Source organism: Phascolarctos cinereus, unplaced genomic scaffold, assembly GCF_003287225.1.
Source record: "Phascolarctos cinereus isolate Bilbo 61053 unplaced genomic scaffold, phaCin_HiC Scaffold_4;HRSCAF=312, whole genome shotgun sequence".
Lineage (NCBI taxonomy): Eukaryota > Metazoa > Chordata > Mammalia > Diprotodontia > Phascolarctidae > Phascolarctos > Phascolarctos cinereus.
This window is the reverse complement of record NW_027555847.1, coordinates 325,172,285-325,199,878: the sequence shown is the minus strand read 5'-3', so window position 1 is coordinate 325,199,878 and position 27,594 is coordinate 325,172,285. Positions and strand designations below refer to the sequence as shown.

Genomic DNA, 27,594 nt, shown 5'->3' with positions numbered 1-27,594 from the left:
CAGATCGAAGCTTACTATTTGCTCTTTTTTTTCCTTCTGTTTTGTTTCCTCTTTCTTGTGGTTCTACCTGTTGGTTCTAATTCTTCTTTACAACATGACTAATGTGAAAATATGTTTAATAGGGATGTTTATATAGAGCCTATATCAGATTGTATGCCATCTTGGGGAGGGAGGTAGGGAGGGAGGGGAAGAAAATTTAAAATGAAAAAGCTTATGGAAGTGAATATTGAAAACTAAAAATAAATTAATGAAAAAATAAAAAAATAGCTACCATTTATATAGCACCTTAAGGTTTGCAAAGCACTTTACAAATTTTATCTTGTTTTATTCTTATAATAATCCTGGGAGGTAGGTGCTATTTTTGATCCCCATTTTACAGATAAGGAAATTGAGGCAAACAGGTTAAGTGACTTGCCCAGGGTCACACAGCTAGCTAGTAAGTGTCCGAGGCTGGATATGAACTCATGAAGATGAGTTTTCCTGACTTGAAGCCCTGTGCTCTGTGTACTGTGGTGCCATCTAGCAGAGTAGAGTAGTAGAATTGAGGGAGACTTAAATGAAGGTCTCACTCTTGTATATGTATAAGTGTATATGTAGCATGTATATGTATGTGTATGTACATGTCTATAAGTGTGTCTATGTGTATAGTATGTATATATGTATATATTATCTCTGTTTTGTATATATGTATAGCTGTGTGTATCTGTGCATGTATATCTACACTGTGTACTATATGTATACATATATACACATGTATCCTTAGTAAAATTCGAGGTCTCTTTTTTGGTAGTACTTATGAAATTGAACTTTTGATTCTTTATATTCTGTGATTTTAAAAGATTGTACTTACTAAGTTTCATATCACTGTTTTAGAACAGGAAGGGATCTTCAAGGCCATCTGCTACTCTTATCATCTTAGTTTACAGATGAGAGATGAAGCCCAGAGAAGGTTCAGTGACTGGCCTAAAGTCATACAGTCATACTATACATAGCAGAGCCAAAAAGTCTAAATCCAATATGCTTTCCACTGTACCTTATTGCCCCTCATATCTGGACAAAAAGAAGACAGGAAAAGGAAAAAACCCACTTCTTTAGTTAAATTGCAGTATTGAATGGCTCTAGAAAACCTAAAATTAGAACACAATATATACAGATAGAGTATGAATAAGAAGATGCATTCATTGATTAAACAAACATTTTTGTCTTTTTCATTTAATTTTTTTAATTAATAAAAATAACCTCTCCTTCCCACCTGCCTTCCCTTATCTCTCTCCCTTCCCCACCCCAGTGAGAAGGAAAAACAAAGCCCTTGTTACAAACCTGTATGGTCAGGCAAAACAAATTCCTGTGTTGACCATGTTAAAAAAAAAGTCTCAACAAGTGCTTACCATGTGTAGCATGGATGAAAAACATTTATCAAACTCTGTACCAAGTGCCAGAAATGCAAATACAGAAGAAGAGCCTCTGCCCTGGCCTTCTATCCTGGGTGCTAGAAGGAAATGCAAAGTTTAGATAAGACGTGGTTCCTTTTCTCACGGACCTCAGAGTCTGTATGATAGAACAATACTTCCTGTTTAGTAGTCTGCAAACCCTCTAGGAGTTCTTGATAGTGGTCCTAGGATTTCATGCTAAAAATTCTGTAATGATGCCATAAACAGTCAATAATTGCCCAATTATGTTTAAAATCTCTTTTTTTCCCCTTTATGGCAACAAGCATGTGTGTGTTCAAAGTATTATAGGTGAGCTCCTCAAGGGCTGGGGCTGTCTTTTGCCTTTTTTTCACATTCTCAGTGCTTAGCACAGTGTCTTGCATGTAGCTGATGCTTTATAAGTGTTTATTGATTTAATGACTTTCTGGAGCAATTTATAAGCTTCTGCGGTCGCACACACATTGATTTATTTAAAGTTTAGATATTTACTTTTGATACTGATAGGTAGAATAAAATGTCATATTTTATCATGATTATATAATATAAATTTTAATTTGGAGCTTTTGGAGTAAAACTTTGCATTGTAGTTATTGTAAACCCTTAATGAACAAGTGTAAAAGGTATAATGAGTAGTATTAAATTACCCTGAGGATTCACACTACATTTTGTTTTTGTTGAGGGGTCAGCTGAATAAAAAACACTGAGAACCACTGTTTTAGGAGAAATTGAATTAAAAACAGATAGCTACACAGTATTACATGAGACAAATGTGTGTTTATATTATCTCCATATATATATATATAATATACACACACACACACACACACACACACACACACGCTATATATGTATACCATATCTATATCTATACCTATCTCTCTATATACTACATATGTACCATATAAGTACCCATACATGTACCAAAATCTGAGCATTATCCAGTGACCTGAATCAAGCATAGTCAACTGCTTTTAGTATTTTGGAAGTATGATTAGATTTGAATTTTATCCACACTTTATATGTGTTGTCTCTTCCTTGAATGTGTTAAATTACTTGGATGACAGGAAAATTCATTCAGACTATCACAAGTGAAGCTAGTTTTAGTTTAGGTGTGTAGACATTACTTTCCTCTCTGAAAAATGGGGCTTCAAATAGAGACTCCTCTTCCTGAATTATAATCTGGCCTCAGATGCTTATTAGCTTTGTGACTCTGGGCAAGTCACTCAACCCTGTTTGCCTCAGCTTCCTCATCTGTAAAAAGAGCTGGAGAAGGAAATGGCAAAACACTCCAGTATCTCTACCAAGGAAACCCCAAATGGAGTCATGAAGAGTCAGACATGACTGAAATGCCTGAACAGCAATAAGCTATAATAATGGTAACATCTTTATTTGCTGTTCAGACTAAAACCATTGACAGATAATCCATTTGCCTTAAAAATCAGATGGTTAAATTTCTGCAGTTAAGGGTCAGTATTTTGTTTTCCATGAAATGAACCTTAGCTGTTCTGTAGCTAGAGAAACTTTTTATAAGATTGTCTAGTTACCTAAAGGATACCATCTTCATATGTATGTGTATTTGTATGAATATAACATCCTCTAGATATTAGCTTACTAGCTTTAATAACTGTGTGACCCTAGGCAAGTCATTTAACCTTGTTTGCCTCAGTTTCCTCATCTGTCAGATGAGCTGGAGAAGGAAATGCAAACCACTCTAGTATCTTTGCCAAGAAGATCCCTAATGAGGTCACGAAGAGCCTAACACAACTAAAAAACAACCAAACAACAAAAAGATATTAGCTACTCAGTCTTGTAACTACTTTCCCATCCCACCCCCACTTGAAAAAGAATCACATATGATACTGGGTGTTTGCTGTCATCTGATTTACATGCTTTGCTGATTACCATTTAGCTTCTCCATTTTGCATCGTCACTCTTTTTTCTTGCCCTTTCTCAGGCTCACGATCGTTCAGAAAGTGGAGAGTTGGCATTTATCAAACAACTGGTTCGCAAAATTCTAATAGTTATCGCCCGTCCTGCACGCTTATTGGAATGCCTGGTAAGTGGTTGAGGTGTCGTGGGGAGGGTTTCTTATTTCTAGCTCTGGAAAGAGGCAGTATTGGAAAGAAGTTTAGGTTCGATCAGCACAAAATCTCTGCATTAAAATGGAAGCCATAGGATGTTTTACATATCAGACTTCCAGTTTATTCAGAACTGATCAGAATATATACACTGACCTTTGAGGAAGACCACGTGGCCCCTGGAGTTCTAATAGATTGGCTGCCACATCACCAGGACAGATTTGAGAGATAGTCAGGAGTTAGTCATGCTTAGGCTTGGTACCTCAGGATTCGTTTCTGCCAGCTCCCTCTCTGGCTCATGGCCCACATAGGTGGCTTGAGGCTCATGAGTTTTGCGGAGTAACAGAGCTTTCAGAGGAGGGAACTGGAGATGGGATGCCCAACAATAATGCCGTGATGGAGGAAACAGACTTGGTGCTCATGTTTTTGAATACACATTTTCTTTGCTATTTACATGAAAAAAAATTACCAACAAATGTGAATCATGAATACACATAACTTTTAAAATAAGCTAGGTGCTGTTATAAGAGATTTAAACAGGCTTGAAAATAAAAATGTAAGTTGGTTTCACAAAGGTAGTACTAATAATCTTGATGCATGACACTTGGATTTTTTTCAATTCTCAGCCATTTTGTGAGATAGCCAAAGAGGGAGACAATAGCCTAGGTAAAAACGGAATGACTCTTCCAGAGAAATATACATAAGCCCCATGAAACTATTTAATGTAGCAGACATCTAAATGGCACAGTGGATAAAGTGCTGGGCCTGAAGACAGGAAGACTTGAGTTCACATCTGGCCTCAGACACTTAACCAACTGTGTGATCATGGCCAAGTCACTTAACCTCTGTTTCCTCAACTGTAAAATGGGGATCATAAAAGCACCTAACCTCACAGAGTTGTTGTGGGGATCAAATGAAATAATATTTGTAATGTGCTTAGCACAGAGTAGACTCTGTATAAATGCTTGTTCTCTTCCCCTTCTCTCTTAACTGATGGGGAGAAGAAAATGTAGTTTTAACCTCTGATTTGGGTGAAGATCTTTATAGATGGGCAGGACCTCGGGGCAAAATGAAAGCTCTGAGAGCAGGTGAGCTCAAAAGAAACACGGAAGCTCCAAATCACAGCCAAAGATTCAGGGCTGCTTTACAGAAGAGCAGAGAATATAATTTAAAAGAGAAGAGAAAAAGACAATATATCATGATCAGGAGAGAGCAAAACTCTTAACTGTAGCCTCTCAACTTCAAAATAGCTTTGAAGTATCTAGTATTGCTGTCAGTGTGATTTCAAGTCCTATTTGAATCTAAGGACCCATTTTTGGATGGTTTCATGAGAATATGTTCAGCAGTACACTCATATATTATATGCCTCAGGCCCAGGCCCACCGCATTAGTAACTGCATGGGCAAACTACATGGGCAGATTGGTTTTGGCATTTATTGATTTAGTGATTTGCTCTTCAAAAAACTTTTTTGAGTAGGTTTCAGGTGAAATACTGAAGTTCTAAGCTGGCAATTCCAAAAGTTTTCCAGAATGCTAAATATTAAAAAAAAACCTGAGGAAATAAAAAATGTTGATGTTGTTTAAACCTTACCAAAAAATAAACACGAAACCCTGTTATGCAATCGCCTAAATGGATGCTACTGCATCCAGGGAAATGTTGTATAAAAATATTTAAAAGTGTAGACATTTATGACATAAATTTTAAAGTAACTTGAAGTATTAAGGAAGGTTATATGCCATATTTTCCTCTACTGAATGTTATCATGTCTATGTTAATGATATATCAGTTCACTAGCTAACAGAACAGATATTTTGATATTTCTCCTAATTTTGTTTTATAAGGACAATAATCAGCTAATAATTTGGGAGATGATAAGGAAACATTTTTTGACTATTTGCTAATACACTGATTAGTTTTCAGTGAGATCAGGTCTTAAAGGAGAGAAAGTCTTGGTTTCCCGACTTTTACAACTCTTTCAAAGAAATGAAATTAAGGTTCAGACTATTTCACTATGGGACAGTGAGCTGGATTTAGCTTTGTACCTAAACATTTTAACTTCCTTTTCAATAATGGAGCGCTCTGGAAGTAAATGTAGTGATTTTTAAGTCAAGGAAATTGGGGAAGAGGGTTATATCTCTAGATTGTATACATAATGAATAAACAGAAATAATGAATAAACAGAAGTGTGCTTTGTGCAGGCTTTAGGAACTTAAACTAAAATCTGAAATAACTCTAAATGTTTTCAGTCCTTTGACACCTCTAAATATTGCCCAAAGCAGAACTTGTCAAGTATGTGTGGTATTCAATAATCCCACAAAATGCTGGTGAAAAGGAACCTCACTTTGTGGAGAAACAGGAATAGGGTGGATATGGTATAGGGGTAGTCTTGGAGACTCAGATTTGGGGTTCTGGCTCTGCCTCTTGTGAGCTATGTGACATTAGTAAAGTTCCTTTCTGTTTGTGCGCATTGATTTCTTCATCTATAAAATGAGGAGTTTGGATAGGTTGACATGGTGGCTAAGGTGCATGACACGGAGTCAGAAAGAACTGAGTTTAAGTCCTGCAGGCCTCAGACACTTATCAGCTGTCTGACCCTGGACAAGTTGTTATGCTGGTTTCTTCTATGTCTTCTTTAAAATGAGGGAATTGGACTCCGTGGCTCTTCTAGCCCTAAACCTACAATCCCGTGAACCTAGAGCTTCCCAGTGGTTCAGACTCAACTTGGCTCTGTTTGTCCTCAACTAGGAGTTCGATCCTGAAGAGTTCTACTACCTCTTGGAAGCTGCTGAAGGCCATGCAAAGGAAGGACAAGGCATTAAAACAGACATTCCTCGGTATATCATCAGTCAGCTGGGACTAAATAAGGATCCTTTAGAAGGTAAATGTCCCTTATTGAGCACTAAGGGCGTGGCGGGTGGGAAGGAGGGAAGGGCGTCTCTCAGGGATGCTTTCTTTATTCTTTGTGACAAAGCTCTGCCAGATTCCATTAACTGCTGACTCTTCCTTAAAGGACTATTCCACCATTTCCAACCTCTACTCACAGCCAAAATTAACCCTCACCATTCCGTGCTGACCCAGAAAGTAGTCTCTTTATATTTTTAACTACCTCCAGCTTATGGTGTACATGGACAGAGCTCTGGACGTCCTGGTGTCCCACCAGGCTCAGGGCAGTCAGAGAAGCATTCATATTCATAATGTGCACAGATTGTGCATGTGAATTTGGGAGATGTAAATAAGAAATGAAATGTGTGTGTAGGTATGTTAAGCCATTATTTCAATACTTCATCATTTGAAATATTAAAGGAGTATTATTTCCTTCCTAGTACCCAGTGTCTGTGCTTACAAGGAAAACATTTCTCTGACTGGTTATCCAACAATCTGGCTACATCCTAGTGGTTCCTTTTGAAGATATTTTGTATTTTCTTTCAGAAATAAATAAAGTAAATAAGTAAACTTTTATTGAAAATAATGTAATGAATATTTTGAAATAACTCTTGGGTTAGTAAAATAGGGTAGGAGTGAGAGGGAGATCCTTGAACCAGAGTTGAGATTTCATTGATATGAACAACTCCAGGGTAGGAAGTTCCCTCTACCAATGGATGTCACCCTTTGTTTTGCAGCTTCTAATCACAGAGAGTGAACTGTCATAAGACATTAAGTGACTCTCCAAAATTACGCAGCCAGTGCATTATCAAGAGGCAGACCATAATAACTACAGGTCTCCTTGATTCAGGTCACAAAGTCTCTCCTAAGTAAGGAGTAATGTGTAGTATTTCCAGGCTGGGTCACTGTATCCAAGAAATATAGTTTAGTACAATACAAAACAAAATAGTACAATATAAATACACATAGTACAGTACAATACAAAAATAATACAACACAAAACACGTCAGTAAATAGGAAAAGGGAAGCTAGGTGGCTCAGTGGATAGAGTGATTGTTCTGGAGTCAGGAAGATTCATCATACTGAGTTCAAGTCTGGTCTCAGATGCTTAGTAGCTGTGTGATCCTGGGCAAATCACTTAACCCTGTTTTCCTCAGTTTCCTCATCTGTAAAATGAGCTAGAGAAGGAAATGGCAAACCACTCAAGTATCTCTGCCAAGAAAACCCCAAATGAAGGTCACAGAAAGTCAGATATGACTGAAAAATAGTTTAACAACAATAGATAATAGAAAGAACTCTGGACTTGCACTTAAAACATGAGGTTGGGTTCAAGTTCCAGATCTTCCACTAGCTGGATTTTGTTCTCAGTTTACCTGCCTATAAAATGAGATTGAATCAGTTTATTGCTTAAGAGTCCTTTCCAGCTTTATCTTTCTGTGATTCTTGTATGCTTCTTTTTGCTGAGAAAATAACGAAATACTTATATTACAGTGAATTAACTCAATCAAACTTAAAGATATTTCTTCAAAAGAGTTTGTGCTTCTTTCATATAGAAAAAGTAGATGCATTTCGGTTAAATCACTCAGTTCATAGAACAGACCTAAAGACTAAAGTTTGGTTATTTTTTTTAACTACAGTTAATAAACTACTTTAAAAAAAAAAACACTTCCTTCATTTTTCATTACATGGTTTGAGGTCATCAACTAAAACAGAAGGTTTTGTGCTGGCTAGAAAGGTCCGAAATGAGAAAGAATTTTTTCATTCAAAATTGTCTTCTTGGTTCATTAGACTGAATTTGCAAACAGTGTTTGTCTTGCTAAATTGTTTGTAATGGTGGTAAATGTTGGCACAAAGATTCTGCCCATCTGAAGCGAGGGAACCTGCCGCTGTAGACCCATCTTTCCTATTTCCTCCTGCTTTGTTTGTTGTTATGGCCATAGTATCTTTTCTTCCAGTGAAATGATGCATGCATTACTGGGAGATAATGCCAGATAAATTTATACTGTACTGAAAGCAATACCACAACAGATTCATCACTTATCAGAGACTGGTGACTGCATTTCTGAAAAGTTCCCTGGGGAGAAATTTTTTCCCCATGGCTTTTAAATTACCATCTTTACCTTTTTGTATCATGAGTCTTCAGAAATGGTTCAAATCAGTGAAATAAAAAGGGCAGATGTTTAATGGTATTTAGATGAGTTTTAAAAATCTCTTCAGGCATTACAAAATGATGCCTTAGCTCCCTGCTTCAAAAGCTGACTCTCGGTTCCATTCCATTACTACCCACTGCTTATAAATAATATGTGTTTCCCAGATAATAGTTATTTAGCAAAAATTCTATCTAAAACAGAACCATTTTTTAATTTGTTTCTTTTTTATGAAAGTAATTGGAGTGGGGGAGGCTGTCAGAATATATTATAGTGACTGTTCACGCCATTGGAGTTTAAGGTTGTGTCAGCAGTTGCATTATAAACCTACTTCTTCACAGGTTTATCCCTGGGAGTTAAATGTCACATCAACTGAACCTTAGTACTGGGGCTGGCAATCGAAGAGCCACTTGTCTGCCTTCGTGAGCCTTTCATTTTGAATAAAGCCACTGTTGGATTTCTTTGGACATCTGTAATTCATTTTTGTCAAAGAGAGGTTATCATTTTCTAGCTTCTATACTCCTGATTTCAATTTGGAAGGTGATCTTTTAAGCCACCTATGTTATTATTTAAAAAAAAAACTGCTGAAGTGCAATTTCTAAACTTTCATCACCTTGTATCACCATTTTTTCAACACCTGCCAAAATTATTAAAATGTAAACAAGGATCCTAGTCGGTAGGAATGACTTCAATTTAGGAGGACCATCAAATAAATAATAGCTGTATTTTACCCAGTCTTTAGGAGTGCATCCAACCACATCCATTTGATAGCAGCTCTGTAGCCATACACACCATTCATTTTGTTAGACACTTTTAGACAGCATTGGGAAGAAAACAGGAGGTGGTTACTCAAACTCACCTTTTCTGCTTGGCTTATACTCGTTTTGGAATTTTTCTTGTTGGTAAAATGTGAAAATTGAATTTACTCCAGAGTGTGAATTTGGTTAATTTTTAACTTAAATCATGTAAAGTCACCATTTTATAATCATTTAAATACAGTTTTCCAGTAATCCCTAAAGATGTAGGAGGTAACTTGTGAAATATGCTTTAGTACATTATATTTCAAATAGTCTAAAAACTATTGCTAATTAAATTTGTCCTTGAATAATAATAAAATCTTTTTACAATATATAACATTATAATATTATATATTATTATATAATGATAATAATTTTAAAACTAAAATATAATATACAATTAATAATAAAAATTTGTTCTTGAAAAGTGATTTGTAATATTAAAAAATGACCCTTTGCAAGTCTGTCATTGACTGACCCCTTAAACTTTTATGTAGTGTCAATGGAAGGCTCATTGGCCTGGAAGTCCTGGTGGGCTTGGCTATAGTCCTGGCTCAGCTGTTATCTTACTGTGTCACCTTGGGCATGCCAATCAACTTCTCTAGATCACCATTTCCTCATTTATAAGAATAGCTGAGCATGTTCCAAAATGTGCTGTATGATATAATGAAGACTGTCAGTCAACATGTAAGAGAAACTTGGGGAGAAAATGTCAATTGTAATGATATTTCCCCTTAAAAATATTAGATATGAATTTATGTATCACAAATGCCTCATTAATTTTTCAGTCTTTTTTTTTTTGCTTTGCTGTATACTTTTTCCCAACTTCTTCTCTTAGACCCTTCCCCCAATTCATCCGGTAAGATTCTCTCAGTGTAAATTGTCCAAAGTAACCCATTTCCAAATTGGTTCAGGAGACACTACACTAGATGTTATCTAACAGTTTCTGTGAACCCCATTCATTCAGAGTAAAGGGATACCAGACTTCTGTCTTTGGGCTATGGCATGTGAAATTGGGACAGGTGCCAGGCATCTAGCAAAGCCAGCTCCAACAGCCTATTGAGAGCCAACTGTTAAAATTTCATTGTAAACATTTACACCTCAGAAATTGGCTGTAAATCTGGGCTGAATTTATTGTTTTGTTGATTGTCTAGACTTAAGAAAGTGATGGAAAAAATATTAATAATGTCGATTAAACCTAAAAAGTATTTCATGCATACAGTTGTTTTTCCTCTCAGAGAGCTAGTTGTGAAACATTTATGAGTACATCACTGGATATGTGGCATGTTCATTTTTGGCCTGTGTCATATGTCTCCCTGGTGGTGAGTGTGGATTGTTTTGCCCATAAAGATAATTTTAGCTATGTGCCCATGGATGTTTATTTTCAGTGGGGCATTCAGATGGATGCCATAGGGATGTAGTAAATGCTTCTTCTGGGAGAAGGTAAGAAAACTTGCCACTTCTTACCCATCAGATATAAAGAGTCTTTGATCTTAATCCCCTGCCATGTCCCCAACAATTTTTGAAGTCACAGAATCTTTACAATGTTCTTTGGAGCCTAGATGTACCCACAACCAGGTGATGGGCTTGGATCTTCATGGAATGAAGTGATCACGGAAACTTACTATGAAGAAAAAGAATGAAAGAAGGAGGAATCATAAACTATTACAAAATTACAAAGAACAGAGGTTCTACTTTTATAGCATTTAGGAATAACAATTGTTACTTTTTACTGTCATATAAGAAATGTAATTTTTTCTTCAGGTTTCAGCCTAGCACTTCTAGCTTTTTGCAACTTTTGACATATCTATTCTAATCTTTCTTTTCTGTTTTCCCCCTTTAGAAATGGCACAGCTAGGGAGCTATGATAGTGGAACTGCAGAAACACCAGAAACTGATGAATCAGTGAGTGTAAGTGCTTTCTTTGGCAAAGTCTGCTGCTTTGTACATACTAAATACCTCCATGTTTTGTGTTAATTGAATTATGCTACACAGTATTTCTTTCCACCCTTTGCTAGGTTTGCAAATGACTGGTTTTCAAAAAGTTGATGTAATGGTACATTTATGATAAGGTATATTATTTACTTCAGTATCCATGTTACTTCCATGCCACAGTGAGGTGTCAGGGTAGAAATTTAGTGTAGGTAAAAGTTGTGTTTTGAAAAAATAAACCCTAATTTATAAGAATCATCTCACAAAATAGCAGGAAAACAGTGAAGGTGAAAACAAACCTTCAGAAAGCTTAATGTGAGACCCAACTAAGCCAGAGTATCCCAAGAACACTTACCGATAGAAGTAAGAGGCTTACAAATAGAAGTGAATTGAAACAGATCTCTCCACAATTCTAAAATAATCTAGTGTCAGGTCCATGAGAATAGAAATGTTACATTTGGATGTTAATGCATTAGGTACTCCAGAAAATGAAGATGGGAAAAAACAGCTGAATCAGAGAATCAGCACAATTTTAGAGGGACTCAGATTGCTTTTTTAAACTATCTCAAATAAAAAAAAAAGATTCACCAAAATGGAGGGGTGGAGAACAGACATATTGACACCAAAAAAAAAATGATTAAGAAGATATCAGCAATTATATATATATATAATTGACCTATATGTCTACATCACCATCATCATCATTACTGACCTATCTTGCTTTTAGGTCTACAAAGTACCTCATATATGTTAGTTCATTTGATCCCCACAGCAGTCCTCCAAGTTAAGAACCATAGACGTTCTTATGCACATTTTAAAGATGAGGACACTGAGGTTGTAGAGAGGTTCAGTGACTTGCCTATGGTTTAACTAGTAAATGACAAAGGCAAAATTCAAGCCTTGGTCTCTCCAGAATCCAAGTATAGTACTTTCCACTATATTATCAAGGGTATCTGATGAGAATTAAGAGAACAGAACAGGCTTTCTTGCATGATTCTTTGTGTAAGATGATATCTTCACAATCAAATAATTGACCACAGTGTATAGAAAATAGATCTCCCTGCTATTTACTTTTTATTGGTTAAAAAAAATCTGAGTTAGTAGAGAATGCCCTCCTACAACCATGAGAGAGCTGACAGCTGGGAGACTCCCATGCATATGTCAAGGTCTTAAAAGATTCCTTGATAGATATAACTTCAGAAATAACTGTTAAATTATGGACTGGGAGGCCACTCATTACTCAGAGACATATACTTACCAAAGATATTAATTACTGTCATGAAGGACATTCTCTATAAAAGTTCATGTTGAAGAATTTCTCCAGGATGGTGAGATTTTCCTGATACCCTTGTTCCCATGTGGCATTGTGCTGATTGCATCAAGTCCTAAGCTCTAAGGCTGAGGCTGCAGGGCGTTCTCATTGGGATCCAAGACCACTCAAAGAGATTTGCCTAGTGATCTTCACAAGGGACGGGAAGAGGAATTATACCTGTGATTGCACTGATAAAGGGAACTCCCATGTGTGAGAATTCACTCTACTGATGTAGGTTGGTCTTCTTTGCAGATTATAGTCTTAGAATGTTGCCCAGAACAATGAGAGGATAAGTGACTTGCCTAGGGTCACAGAGCCAGTGTGTGTTGGAGGCAAGACTTGAATCTAGGTCTTCTTGGCTTCAAGGCCAGCTCTCCAACCCTAATCCTAGGCTGCCTTTCGTTGAAAAACATTACAAAAAATGCATACTGTCTAGATTATGATAAGTCATTGCATAGCCAGCCCATTAAGTTAGTATGATGGTATCTAAGTCTTGGGTAGGCACTACAGATGTGTAACGAACCAGGCTCAGAAATGAATAGAAGGATGAGAACAAGAAGAGTTGCTTTTAGGAAATTGCACAACACCTTAAATAGTCCCAAAGTTACCCCTGTTGCCAAAGCATTCCTTTAACAAATTTTAACATATTTTCCCATGAACGATATATGGCTTAGTTTCCTGTAACATATCAAAATTCTAACAACTCAGAATTGCAGATTACCCAAAGAGTGAAGGAAAAATACATAGAAGACATAAAAGACATCATTCTTGTCATAAGTGACTAGAAATAGAAGCTAGACATATACCAAGAGAAAAGGATAAGAGATGAAGAGCCTAAAGTGTCACAGTGGCAAACATGAAATATTATCTGATCCTGAAGAAAGTCTTCAGAGCATTGGGTGATAGATTTGCCTGTTAGTCATTCAATCTACAAGCATTTTATTAAGTACCTTACTATGTGCCAAGCAATGTGCTAGGTGATAGAGATTCAAAGACAGAAATGAAACACTTCTTGCCTTCAAGGAGATTACATTCTATTGAGGAAAGGCTTGCATAAATGTAAGAATTTATATGCAGTAAATAAAAGGGAATATGGGTTGAGGGAAAAGTGGCTGCAATAGTAGCTTAGCAGGGAACAGGTCAGGTCAGTTCAGGAAAGGCTTCATGTAGAATCTTCTCTGAAGGATTTATGGAAGAGCAAGGACAAGAATTGCATGGAATGAGAAAGCCAAGGTGAGGTAAGATATGCAAAAGTGGGGGAAGCTAGGTGGCACAGTAGATAGAGCACTGGCCCTGAAGTCAGGAGGACCTGAGTTCAAATCCGGCCTCAGACCAAACACTTGACACTTACTAGCTGTGTGACCCTGGGCAAGTCATTTAGCCCCATTCGCCTTAAAAAAAAAAAGATATGCAAAAGTGAAGCGTTGCCCCTGCACCAATAAGGTCATGAATCTATCAGGGAAGATATTCAGTACTTTCATGTTATCTTGTCTTAGGAGTCAGTAAATTGGAGCAGATCCCTGGAGGGGAGGGATGCTAAGCCTGCAGTTGATCCTTGGTTCCACTAGAAACAGAGGCCATTGAATGAGCTGGGTCACTAGATCATTTCTGGGGATAGCGTTTGACCTCAGCATTGTACCTCTGTCTGGCCTTACAGAATACTTTTGTTGGGGAGGAGCAGGAATTCAGAATTCTATTTCCTAATACGGAAGCAGCCAGCAGAACTGGGCCAGGCTAAATAACTTTGACCTCGCCATGCTAATAGGACCGCCCTTAATTGGCTTTGATTTTAATGTGGAACTGCTCACTTGGTCATAGTGAAAGTAAGGGTAGAAGAAATAAAGGAAGCATTATTCTACTTACAAAGGCTGCACTATCACTGACATTCCCAGAGTTATGTAGGGGGGACAGATAATTGTCATCATCCCGTTTTGCTCAGAGAAACTGAGGCCAACTAATGTGCCCTGGTCAGGGGTAGAAAACCTCCCTTCTAATTGTGATAGCCATTCCCTGGATCGCCTTCTTTATTCTGTGTCATGCATGGACGCAGGTCTAAACATGCAGAAATTTTTATCTCAAATACTCACAGACGGCTCCCTGTAGGTGAACTGAGTCTGATCAGTTTTGTCTTGGAGGTGGATGTGGACTTCTCAGAAAGCTCGATGCCTTTCTCTTCAAAAGTTTGAATGAAAAATGAGGCAATGTAACGAGCAGAGGAAAGAATGAACTATTTAAAACCATCATCCTAAAGTTTAGCACTTGTGCTCTGCCAGTTTGATTTCAAAGGCTGCCTCAAAGATACCTTTTGATAAAGTACTCTTAATTCAGTATATTCAACAACAGAGCCCAGAATGATATTCTTCTACTCATTTCACTATTAAATCACGTTGTGTCAGAATATTTGTTAACTTTCCTTTCTTGTTTTCAAGAGCTCTAATACTTCGCTGAAACTTAGAAGAAAACCCCGGGAAAGTGATTTTGAAACAATCAAATTGATTAGCAATGGAGCTTATGGGTGAGTAATTCAAGATAAGCTTCCTATTGTACTTCAGTGTAACAGAATTATATGTTTGTTCTCCATCATTCTCTTATACTGAACTGGTATTACCTTGCAATGGCTTTTTAAAATGTTTTCTTTTTCAACATATCTTTCACCAACGGTTTCTCAAGTGAAGTAAAATAAACTCTTTTTTTTTCCTTCTAGTGAATTAGTGAATAAATATAAACTTAGAAGTTACCCCTTCAGATATTAAGGGTAAAGGGGGTTCTTGTAATATCTCCCTTCTTCTCTGCCCACCCTAGAATAGCGAAATAAGCATTGGATAATTGAGGAATGCCTAAAGCTCTTTGGGATAGATCTTGCCTGCAACTGATGGTATCTCTGATAAATGTGCCATATCACATTCAGCATTACAACATTAAGATTATCCCATTTATTTCCTGTCTGCACCCTTCCCCTCCACCCCCCACCTCCAACACTACAGGAAGATTAGTGCTCAAATAAGAGGATTCAGTTAAAATTTTGAGTAATTTCCATACAATTTATCTCATATCCTTTGTTCAGACAACTTATTTTAGTCTTCACGTCACTCCTTGAATATTTTAAAGTCTAAGTTACAAGCTAAAACGCTGTAATGATGTCCCTTTGAAAACATGTTTTTGGAGACTAGGTCTCTATTTCTTCTAGTCTGGAAGTGCAACTGCTGTTAATTTCAATTCAATTAAATACTTATTAATCACCTACTGGAGCAGCTAGTGGATAGAGCGCAGAGCTTGAAGTCAAGAAGACTCATCTTTCTGAGTTCAAATCTGGCCTTACTAGCTATGTGACCCTGGGCAAGTCACTTAGCCCTGGTTGCCTCAGTTTCCTCATCTGTCAAATGAGCTGGAGAAAGAAATGGAAAGCTACTCCAGTACCTTTGCCAAGAAAAACCCGAATGGGATCACAAAGAGCTGTTCGTGACTGAAATGACTGAACAACAACCTTAAAAGTGCCTACTATGTGCAAGGCACTGAGCTGAGAGCTGGGGACACAAAACAGGAAAAGATAGTCCCCACCCTCATGGAGCTTACAATCTAATGGGAGGGTGACAACATGCAAATAAATATATACAAAGCAAGCTATATACAGGATGAATAGGAAATAATTAACAGAGGGAAGATGGAAATAAGACGGCTTCTGGTAGGAGGTGGGATTTTAGTTGAGATTTAGGGAATTATGGTCCTACTAGTCAGTGTGGAAGCTTTGACCTGTTCCTTTTCCGACCTGGGCTCATTCCCCCATTCTTAGGCAGTCTGGTAGCCCTCTGCTCCAGAAGCTCACCATATTGGCATCAGACTTAGTGCAGATGACTAACAGTTTTCACTCCTCCGCAGCTCAGAACTCTCAAATTGAAGCATTCTACCAGCCTCAGCCTCACCAGGTAGTAGCAATTACAGACACACATCGCCATGTTTGCCCTTGGCTTGTTTTTGTAGGAATTTGTATTCTTTTCTTTGTATTGGCCACAGTTTTAAGTGCTAGGTGAATCATTATGAATTGGAAAGAAAGAGCTGGAAAAGACATTACACCCGTGGTGCCTTATTGCTTTTAGACTGTCAAAGGACACCAGTATAATTAACCAATAATCCTAGTTCCATCTGTAGATAGAAAGCCGTAAACTATTCCACAGGCATTTATAGCACTTTATTATGTGTATAAGCCAATGAAATAAAAATTATTGTTGCTGTGATAGGAGAGCTGGTTTCCCTTATTTTTTTCTTCCTCCAATATTTTCCACTTCATTAATTTGGTGAAGTAACTTAAATATTTGTGAGTTTCTCCTATGCTTCACTGATTTATCTTCAGGAATATGTCAAGGGGCGTGTTTTGTAATGTGCCTTGTAAATGCTTTCTGATGATATATTTTTGGGGTATTATTTTTCCTTCAAGGTCCTAATTGAAGGTTTTATTCCTAATGAAAGTTTTGGAAATGCTTTTCCGGAGTGTAATTTTTTCCCCCCCCGGTTTAAGTTTGATGCTGTTGCTTTGAGTATTTCTTCTTCATTAGTGGGATAGAAGGCTGAGCACATTTGACTTAATATAACTCTGGGCTTGAGCATAACTAAATTGTATTCGATGTGGTATTCTGGGTAAGACTACATACGAATACCGGTTTTATGAAAGTTTCAGCACCTATCTTAGCAGTACTCGGTGTTATAATTGGTTGAGTAAACTCATTTGTAGTGCAGTGAAACAACTGTATAGTAGATGAGGTATATCCGACTTTGGGGAATGGTTGGGAATATACAAGAAGTTAAACAAGCTGTGAATCAGTAAACACCCAGGATGTGGGCCAAGTCATTAATGGCTTCACAAGCTGTCTCTTTTAGCCTTTACCATCCAGCCAAAGCTTTTTTTTTTTCCTTTGGCTCCTCTCAAATTAAATTTCTCATTATATTTCCAGCAGATTTCCTCTACATTTTAATTATTTTAAATTTGAAGTTGGAATGAAGCTACACCCGTTGGATCACCCACTCAAGATGCTGTTTACATGCTTATGTGAACCAGCTGAATGAATGGTTCACTTTATGGGTGGATGAACTCTCACTGTTGTAGGTTTTCCTAGGCAGTTGTACATGAGTGTTATGCAACAGTGTCTGCTTGTGAGGGTGATTGACATTGAAACACATTCAGAGACTTTCCAGAGTGGTATCATTTGGGGAATTTGTGGCCCTGGAATTGAAATGCTTTGTTCTGAAAGGCTAACTATATTTGCGCTAAAACACACGCCCTGATTTTCTCAACCTTGACAACTAACATTGGAAAATCAAGTCTCTAATTTACAGAACTACAGATTATTTAACATTTGTTGATACTGATTTAACATTTGTTGATGTGAAGATATTCTTAGCATCTCTCATGTTTATGCTTTAAAACCAGATTGCTCCTTAGTCATACTTAGCTCTCTTCACCAGGGCTATTAATTTCTTGCTTCTTAAACTGGACAATCCTACTTGGATTTTGTCATTTCTACTTAACATTCTTTACAGAGACAGAAGATTATTAAAGGAAAAAATATCAAAAGGTTTATTTTTCACTCTTCCTCCTGCCCTCACACACACACACACACACACACACCCCCACCCAAATGTTTTGAAGGTGCACAAATCCAAGTATTTTGCCTGTGTACACACATTTTTGAAAATACTGGAAGGGTATGTAAGCTGAATGAACTATGAATCAGAAGAGCTAGGTTCTTCTACCCCTACCTCTTCCACTGTTGATGTGATCATGAGCAAGTCACTTCATATGGGGGGTTCTGTTTCCTCATTTATAAAATGAAGGGTTAGACTAGATGTTCCCTAATGTCCCTTCCAGCTATAGCTTTCTGTGGTTCAGTGTAGGCATACACGCACTCACTAGGGCCATGCTTTTCACAGCCACCTTTATTGGTACTCATATATTCTCAGCCCCACATATACAAACTCACAAAGAGTCACACAATCCTTGCACTCTTGCACAAAGTTCTGTACACAGATTTTCACATTCACTGTTCTTTCAGTTCTAGACCCTATCATTCCTTCCATTGGTTAGCTTCATGGTACAGCAGATAGAATGCTAGATTAGGAGAGTTAGGAGATATGAATGCAAACCCTGCCTTACTAGCTGTGTGATCTTAGAAAAATTACTTAACCTCTCAAAACTCCAGATTTCTCGTCTATGGAATGAGGATACTGAGACTTGTACTACCTGCCTCACAGGGTTGTTGTGAAGAAATCTCTTCCCAAAACTTAACCATACTATGTAAATATGTCTGTCTGTCAGTCTTTCTCTTTTCCAATCTCTATCTTTCCCCCCTTTTTCTCACTCTTCCCCTCTAATCTAAGTCTCTCTCTCTGCATGTCTCTCTGTCTCTGTCTTCTCTTTTCTCTCTCTCCTCTCTCCCTTCCTCCTTCTCTCTGTCTCTCTCTGTGGGTCTGTCTCTGTCTCTATCTTTCTCTCTCTGTCCTTGCACTTTTCTCACTGTGGGGAACTCCCTATCATGGAAATTCCCTCCACTGATGAAGATCATCAGCCTGTTTGTAAGAGTGTCACCTGAGGCACTGAGAGGCTAAGTCACCTTAGAGAGACACCTGGGGTTCTGTAAGCCTTGCCTGTGTGTCAGGTCCTGAACCCAGATTTTTTTTATCTCCACTTGAAAATAGTTTCAGAATGGTAAGCCACTAGACAAATATCAGCTGACTTTGGAGGATGGCTGCAGAAGATGTAGGCTTTAATCCTTATTCTGCCAATTATAACCCTATAGGACCCCAGGCAAATCCTTTCATTTTCTTGATACTCAGTTTCCTCATCTGTAAAACCAGTGGGTTGGACTACATAGCCTTTGAAATTCCTTCCAACTTTAAATCTATGTTCTTAATGTACATTTGTAAGACACAGTGCTGTGATATTCTCTCTCATTACTTCTTCTTTATCTGAGTGAATCTGATTTCACTGACCTAAACTGGTTAGGGGCCGTGTGGGAGAGAGTACAGTTACTACACATTGAGAACCTTTCCCAAAGCAAATTGATTTTGGTAATTGTGAAATGTCAAAAAAAATTTTAAGCCAAACAAAACAATAAAACCTGTCTTAGTCATCTTCTAGGATTTTTGTATCTCAGCACACCTGTGGAATTAATTTTCCTTGGTGAATTTTTTGTTGTTATTGTTCTCCTAACTATTGTTATTGTCAGAATATTCCAGTGAGAAAAACATACAAAAACTACCCCCAGTTTGAGGATTGGAAGACTGGGACTATATATGGAGTTTCTTACATGGTACCATGCAGAGGAAGAAGGAGAAACTGGCTTGAAATTAGGGTAAAAATGGGCTCAAGGAATATCCCTTCTTTTTTCTTGGTTAACATCACATATACTCGACTTCTTTCTTGTCTGCGGCTATTTCCATCAAACATATTACTAAACAGCTCTTTAATATGAACTACAAATATTCACTGATAGCAACTGTTTGAAATGCATAATATCAAACTTCGAAAGGGTAAATGTGACATCCAAGACTGTGGCATTTTTGAGATGAACAGTAGCACAACCAGTTCATTCTCAAAAGCCATTCCTTGAGATATTTAGTAAATAGTCTACTCTTTTTCAGCATAGCTACTTCATAAATTCATTGTTAAATGTTTTTTTTTTCTTTATCAGGTAAGCTTAACTGCTGATCCTAAAGAAAGCACAATAAAAAACCAGCCCTCTTCATAGAAATTGTACAATATGCATTTCAGGATAGACGGGGAGGCCAAGTTAATTTCTACTCCCATTATATCTGTGCTTATTCTCACAAGTCAGTGCGTATGAACAAAGCTTTCTCTGGGATGAAGTAGAAGAAAGGAAAAAGAAAATGGAATATATGTAGCATGAGATTATTGTAGAAAGAAAAGAAACCAAGGAAGAGGAGGGGAAAATGCTATAAGGGTCTGACAGAATACCTTTATCCAGAGGACAAAGAAAGGAAATGACTAAGTGTGTGAGGGAAGATGAAGTTTGATTAAGTTGGGGAGGGGGAAAAATACATGTGTGAATGGAAAAAAAAAAAGTGCTTGTTAGGGAAGATGAAAACTTTGGGTTGAATTAAGATTGGACTTACTAGAAACCTTGTAAATATTTCATCCTAATATCATAACTATGCTATACAGAGTATGTCTACTTTGAGGCTAGGCAGTTTTCAGTCACCATTGATTTTTTTCCAGATAATAAATGTGGTTAGGACACATAATTAGAATTCCCAGGAAAAGCACATCACTGGAATATTCCTAGGGAGCAGAGTCCCATATACTATTTTTGTTTTGGGAGTGTGTGTATACGTATATGGGGGCAAGGTGTGGTGTATATCTAAATGAATATATTTTTTTCATTTGTTGATGTACGCTTAGCTATCTCTGCAACCAGTTAACCAGTTCGGTGATGACTGATGTGCTCTTTTCCCAACCCTAGAATTCTCACTTGCTCTCCCTAGTGTGATAATCACAGACTAGGAGAGGTGTCCTGTGAGAAGGAGAAATACTCACTGCTCTTGGATATAGTTCCCAGGTTACTGTTTTCTCAAAGCCCACTCCACTCAAATTACATGTCCTTTTAATCTTTGCTTTTCTCCTAGCCTCAGGAAAACCAGTGCTGCTAACATTTGGGTGGGGGTAATAAATCAGTGCCCTAAGTTCAAAGTTGGGACAAAGGTATGAGATTAATCACCTTTCCCAAGTCCTTGATGTTGGGAAGTGCATTTCCTGTGGAAGCATCTCAGTTGGTGGTGAGTTAACAAGGAAATTAGGAGGTGTTTTATGGAATACTCTCCCTCTGGTCACATCTCCACCTCTTCTGCCTCCTCCATTCCACACCCCTTCACCCCCTGCCCTGAGCACACTGCTTATATATCCGGAAATCTCATATGATGAAAATTGCATAATATCCTCAGCAAGGTTTCCCAGAATTGAAACTACTCCCCAGCTATAAGCCAGACATTTTCTGAAGCTGTATTATTTCTTTCAGACCACAAGGGTACCATTAAGTAAATTACTGCTTTAGTCAGTCAAGGAATAATACCTAACTTAGAGCTAGGGAGCTAGGGAGTTAGGCACTAGATAGAACCAGAGCATCATGTATAACTTCAGTCATCCTAACTCTGCTAAATTATGTATCAGAATTTCTTTTTCAGTTTAAAAAAGCTGAACATCATTTTGTTAGTTATTGGAAAATTCGTCTACCTGGGGATTGTCCATTCACTACCTTGGGCAATGAAGATGGATTTGATGTCTTTCTGTGTGACCTATGACCTTTATTGAAGGAAAACCTAAAATCAATTCTAGCTTAAAGAATTTTGCTGAGTTTGGGGTGTTTTTTTTTTTCTGGCTGTGGTCTCATGTGCTGTATCGTGACCTAAATAAGAAATTTGGGGTGGGAGAGAAATTAGTGACTACAATTTGATGAATACCGGAAATACACCACTCTAATTTTTCTGAGAACACCCCAACTTCTATGCTTACTTGCAGGGCTGTTTATTTTGTGCGGCATAAAGAATCCAGGCAGAGGTTTGCCATGAAGAAGATTAATAAACAGAACCTCATTCTCCGGAACCAGATTCAGCAGGCCTTTGTGGAACGTGATATCCTGACATTTGCGGAAAATCCATTTGTGGTCAGCATGTACTGTTCCTTTGAAACAAGACGCCACTTGTGCATGGTCATGGAATATGTGGAAGGTAATCCTTGTTACTACATAGGAAAATATAATTGGAGCAGAAAATTCCACTTGCCACCATTTTTATGTGATGGAAGCATTCTGTGTTTATATCATTCATCATCCATATCCAGTTGGAAGCTGATGCCCAGCAATGAGATGGCTTTATTCCCAGTTATTACATTCTGATAATTGCCTGTAAAATGCCTGATCTATAGTAATAAAGGGAAATTAGTGCTATTTGGAAAAGTTTTTAATAGCTTGTAATCATAACTACATTCTCTCACTTTGGTCTTCAATGCTAGAATTACAGATTTGAGTTTCTCTTTTATCCCCCCTCCCATGGGCATTGCAAAGACCATGAGACTTGGTGTTAAGAAAAACCTGGGTTCAGGTTATGCTTTTGGCATTTACTATATAAGCGACTCTGGGCAAATCACTTAACCTGTCACAGCCTTAATTTCCTCATCTGTAAAATGGGGATGACAATATCTGCAGTACCTAGCTCATAGGGTTGAAAATTACATGGAGAGCTATGATGCATCATAGAGATGATATTTGGAATGCCCTTTGCCAGCTTTAAAATAACATATACATGTCAGTTATAACCATTATTAATGAAAGTCATCACATTTATTATAGTCAGTCATCATAAAGAATGCATAAAACTAGGTCTTTGATTCACTTTTTATCTTAGGATAAGAAGTAGAGGTGGAAAGGGACAATGTTCAGGGTAGTATCAATTATCCCGTTTATGCTTACTGTGGACTCATAAGAAGGGCTTGATCTTGAGTAGCTTTTGGGGTCCTAGACAACATCATTCCCAGCTGTTTTATGTAGAGACAATACAAGCCTTAAACTCCTATGAATTGAAGTGAATATGACTTAATGATTTGCTGAATGTTGTTTAAAAACCTGCTCTCTGGGGGGAGGGGGAAAATGTACACATGACACATCTTAAGTCTAATTTTCATTGTTAACATCTTTCTCCATCACTTTCTTAAGTCTCTAGATAGCAAAACAATAAATATCAAGCCCTGATTTGTACCATGTACCTGTTGCTGTGATTTAAATGCTCTCTCTGAAAATTTAACAATTGAATCTCGTGAGTAAGCTGGCTCTAGTGTACCCTCAAATAACATGCATGTGAATAAAGATCGGGAAGTTGACCCTAAACCAAGAGAATTTTTTTTTTTGCCTCTAATTTAAACTTTGGGGCAGCTAGGTGGTTCAATGGATTGAGCACTGGGCCTGGAGTCAGAAAGACTTGAATTCAAATGTGGCCTTAGACACTAGCTCTGTGACACTGGGCAAGTCACTTAACCCTGTTTGCCTCAGTTTCCTCATCTGTTAAATGAGCTGGAGAAGGAAATGGTAAACCACCCCAGTATCTTTGCCAAGAAAACCCCAAATGGGATCACAAAGAGTTGGAAATGACTGAAATGACTGAACAGCAGCAACAGTTTAAGTTTCTTCATTATTAGTCCCATCCCTTCCCCCATTTTATCATCTGATATCTTATGACAAGCATGAGGACAAGCATTTTATTCCCAAAATTAGTAGAAAATTCTTAATAACTCTATGGTCCGTTGATGTTTTGAGTTTGACAAAAGAATACTTATTGTATGCTTTAAAATAATTAGCCTCATGAGAATCTAATTAAAGGCTTATGAGATTCATAATTGAATCTCCCATTTGTATAGGGCTTTACAATTTACAGAGCCTTGTCACATACATTCTCTCATCTGTTTAATCCTCACCATAGTCCCATGACATAGGCAAGGCAGGAGTCATTCTCGCCCTTTTTCAGATTTGGAAATTGAGACAAGGGTAGGTTAAGTAATTTACTAAAAATCATATCCAGCATGGGAGGCAAGAAGGCAAGCTTAGACTCTCTATCCAGTGTTGTTTCCATTATATTACACTGCTACTCTACTTCTGAGTAGCTAGGTGGCATAGTAGAGAAAACGGTGGCACTGGAGTCAGGAAGACCTGAGTTCAAATCTAATCTCAGGCACTTTCTAGCTGTGACCCTGGGCAAGTCACTCATCCCTGTTTGCCTCAGTTTCCTTATCTATAAAATGACCTGTAGAAAGAAATGGCAAACCACTTCAGTACCTTTGTGAAGAAAACTCCAAATGGAGGCATAAAAAGTCAGACGTGATTGAACAACAACGAAAGCTCCTTTACTTTGCTATGGCTCAAAATGGTTTTGTGTTTAGTCCAATTTCACCAACAATTTTTGAGCACCTCTCATATGTACAGCATGGTGGGAGTAGGTCTTGAGTAGAATGGTGTCCTCCAATGTGCTATGGTATGACCCCTGCAACAATTTCTTGATGTTTTGATTTCCTATTTTAACCACACACACCATTACTTGAAATGTACTCATTTAATAAATGCTGTATGAAACCTGGGAGGTGAAGGGAAGGTAGCTGTGCTTATAGAATTTAGCATTCAGAACTGCCAATTCCATTTAACTTAGTTGTTCCTATACTATTTCTTATGTTTTACAGGGGGAGATTGTGCAACCTTAATGAAAAACATGGGGCCTTTGCCAGTAGACATGGCTCGGATGTACTTTGCTGAGACAGTTCTAGCCTTGGAGTATCTGCATAATTATGGCATTGTGCACAGGGATTTGAAACCAGACAAGTATGTGCCCTGAATGGATCCAGAAGCAATTTTTACTGGAAAAAAAAAAGTAGAGAGATGAGAAATATAAAAGTATGCTTTTTGTTTTGCAAGAAAATGTTTCCCACTGATGCCAACCACTCTGGCCAGTTATGAATTCTCAGATAATAGGCATCTTATTGGTTGAATGGGTTATTTTTAACAGTTATAATGAATATGTTGATTTTTATAATCCTTTAACAGCCACCATGCTTGTAATAATAGCTTGAGGGGAACACATTTGTTCAAAGGGAAGAAATGAATATCAAAACAAGGGCAATAGGAAAAGCTGTTTGTAAACTTGAAAGTGTGAGATATCTTTTAATATGCAAATGCAGGTCATTGTCAGATGGGAAACTTCATATGTGCTAAAGAGCTATAATGTGTCACACACCTGGAATTTGGAATCTCAAACAATAGTGAGTCTCCCTCTCTAGTCCTTGGGTGACCTATTTCCTCAAAGGTTCATTCAAAGGAGCTTGTTGTTTTAGTACATGAAATATAATATTGAATTGTGAGCAACTCTTCCTTCCCCCCTTCTACATTAATAGCACAGCTTTTTAGAGGGATGAAGTACATGCCATTATTTTTCCAAAGACCATCTGTGTTTTTAAAGCTTTGTTGGAAATGTTTAGGTGTTTACTTGTACCTAGCTATCTTCCTCCACTCTCTCCACACTCAGACTTAGTGTGCCAGTCAGTCAACAGGCATTTATTAAGCCCCTATCACATTCCAGGCAATATCCTAGGAACAGAGAGAAATAGGCTATCCTTGCCCTCAGGGAGCTTGCGGGGGTTTTTTTGGGTTTTTTTGTGGATTGGGGAGAACGTGTACATATCTGTGCAAACTATATGCAAAGTAAGTACAAAACAATTTCAGGGAGCCAGCTAGCCCTAGTGTTAGGGGGAATCTGAAAAGGCCTTGGTTCCTGTGTTCTTGAGGATGTGTACTTTTCGGGTATTTAGGCATGGGATCTTTGTTTGCTAAATGGTATTTGGCATCTTTACCTTACCTGACTGTACTTGTCTAATCGCTCGCTGGCTTTTATGGTTGCAAACCACCTTGAGATGAGGCCCAACTCACATCATCTTGATATTTGGTGTGTTCTCATTCACAGTTTGCTGGTCACATCCATGGGACATATAAAGCTTACTGATTTTGGTTTATCCAAGGTGGGACTGATGAGCATGACCACCAATCTTTATGAGGGTCACATTGAGAAGGATGCTCGAGAGTTCTTAGATAAGCAGGTAAGCATGGTTCCTGTTCCCTTCTAAAAAGAGATTACAGGAATTCCCGTGTTTACCAGCGGAATTGCAAATAAAATAAATGTAAACCGTGGTTGCATCTCTGTTGGTGATTTAGATGTCTGTTCAAAAGTTACCTTTGGTGCACTGCAAATTGCTTCCATTTTTCTCCTTCCAGTCCCCTCTCCCCCTTCCTCCCCTACTCCCACTGCCTACCTCCTCTGCGTCCCTCCCCCAACATTATGGTCTATTAGGAAGATGAACGATCTAATTGTACGCGAGTGGGATTGTGAGAGAGACAAATGGAAAACTGTTTTTATAAGGAATTCAGGAGTCTCAGCAGAGTACTTGTGGAACTCATGATGCATTGTACAATCAAGGGTGCTAAAATCCTAGATATGGCCCATTTCCCTTTCAGCATGCCTCATTACCATTTGCCCACAATCTGTTCATTGTAAAAGTTACTTAAGGTAAACCCATCTCAACTTTCAGACTTTCGTGTAGAAAGCAAGGTGTGGGAATATTCAAGTTCTATAGATACCAAAATGGACTTTTGGGCATACATTATTATTTAGTTTAATACGTGTATATTTCAGTTTAATATGCTCAAACAGGCAAAACTATTTAAATTCAATCAAATGTGACAAAATGGAATGTTTGGGATCCAGTTTTTCATCTTTGGTCCCTAAGTCATTGATTTTCTTTAATGCTATTGATCTAATGTTCTAAGCTCTTTATCCAGGGCCATGTGGATTGAGCAGGTGTGTATTTCTCTGAAATAATTACTGTTCAATCATCTTGTTAATTCTAACTTATTTCTAATATTCCAATTATTGTAAGGTCTGCGGGACACCTGAATACATTGCACCAGAAGTGATTCTGAGACAGGGTTATGGAAAGCCAGTGGACTGGTGGGCCATGGGAATCATTCTCTATGAGTTTCTGGTTGGATGCGTGCCATTCTTTGGGGACACACCAGAAGAGCTATTTGGACAAGTCATCAGTGGTAAATATCACCAGGATTCATTTTCAAGCTACTGCTGGGAAGCAGCTATTTAATGCAAATCCAAGGGGTATCTATGACTCTGCTATTAAAATGTTAACCTTTAGCAAAAACTCGAGCCAACAAATTAAAAGAACTTGCTTTTAAAGCAAATAACTGGTTTTCGTGATATCAAGGGTAATATTTGGGCTGAAAACCAGTCTGAGAAAATGGTGTTGATGTACAATTCAGAAGTTCGTGAACAATATATCCAGTGTTTATGGTGGACCATTTTTTACTAAAGGAATTGATGTGGGATTTACAAATGATTTGACTGTGGGCCAGTCTTTCCATCCTTAATAGGAAAGTTATATCAGGAAAGAAAAGGTTAATAGGGATGCT

At 37.8% G+C, this 27,594-nt stretch overlaps 1 protein-coding gene across 7 annotated transcripts in view; it reads left to right on the top strand.

Annotated features, from left to right (window-relative positions):
- Nucleotides 1-27,594, top strand: part of MAST4 (microtubule associated serine/threonine kinase family member 4) — a 781,800-nt gene that overhangs the window by 708,142 nt on the left and 46,064 nt on the right. For all 7 annotated transcript variants that reach the window (XM_078153164.1, XM_021007208.2, XM_021007207.2 and 4 more), the window contains 8 exons: nt 3,385-3,486; nt 6,255-6,387; nt 11,180-11,247; nt 15,010-15,095; nt 22,104-22,312; nt 24,807-24,945; nt 26,081-26,213; nt 27,051-27,216. In XM_078153164.1, coding sequence (XP_078009290.1) covers nt 3,385-3,486; nt 6,255-6,387; nt 11,180-11,247; nt 15,010-15,095; nt 22,104-22,312; nt 24,807-24,945; nt 26,081-26,213; nt 27,051-27,216 — 1,036 coding nt within the window. The remainder of the gene's footprint in view (nt 1-3,384; nt 3,487-6,254; nt 6,388-11,179; nt 11,248-15,009; nt 15,096-22,103; nt 22,313-24,806; nt 24,946-26,080; nt 26,214-27,050; nt 27,217-27,594) is intronic.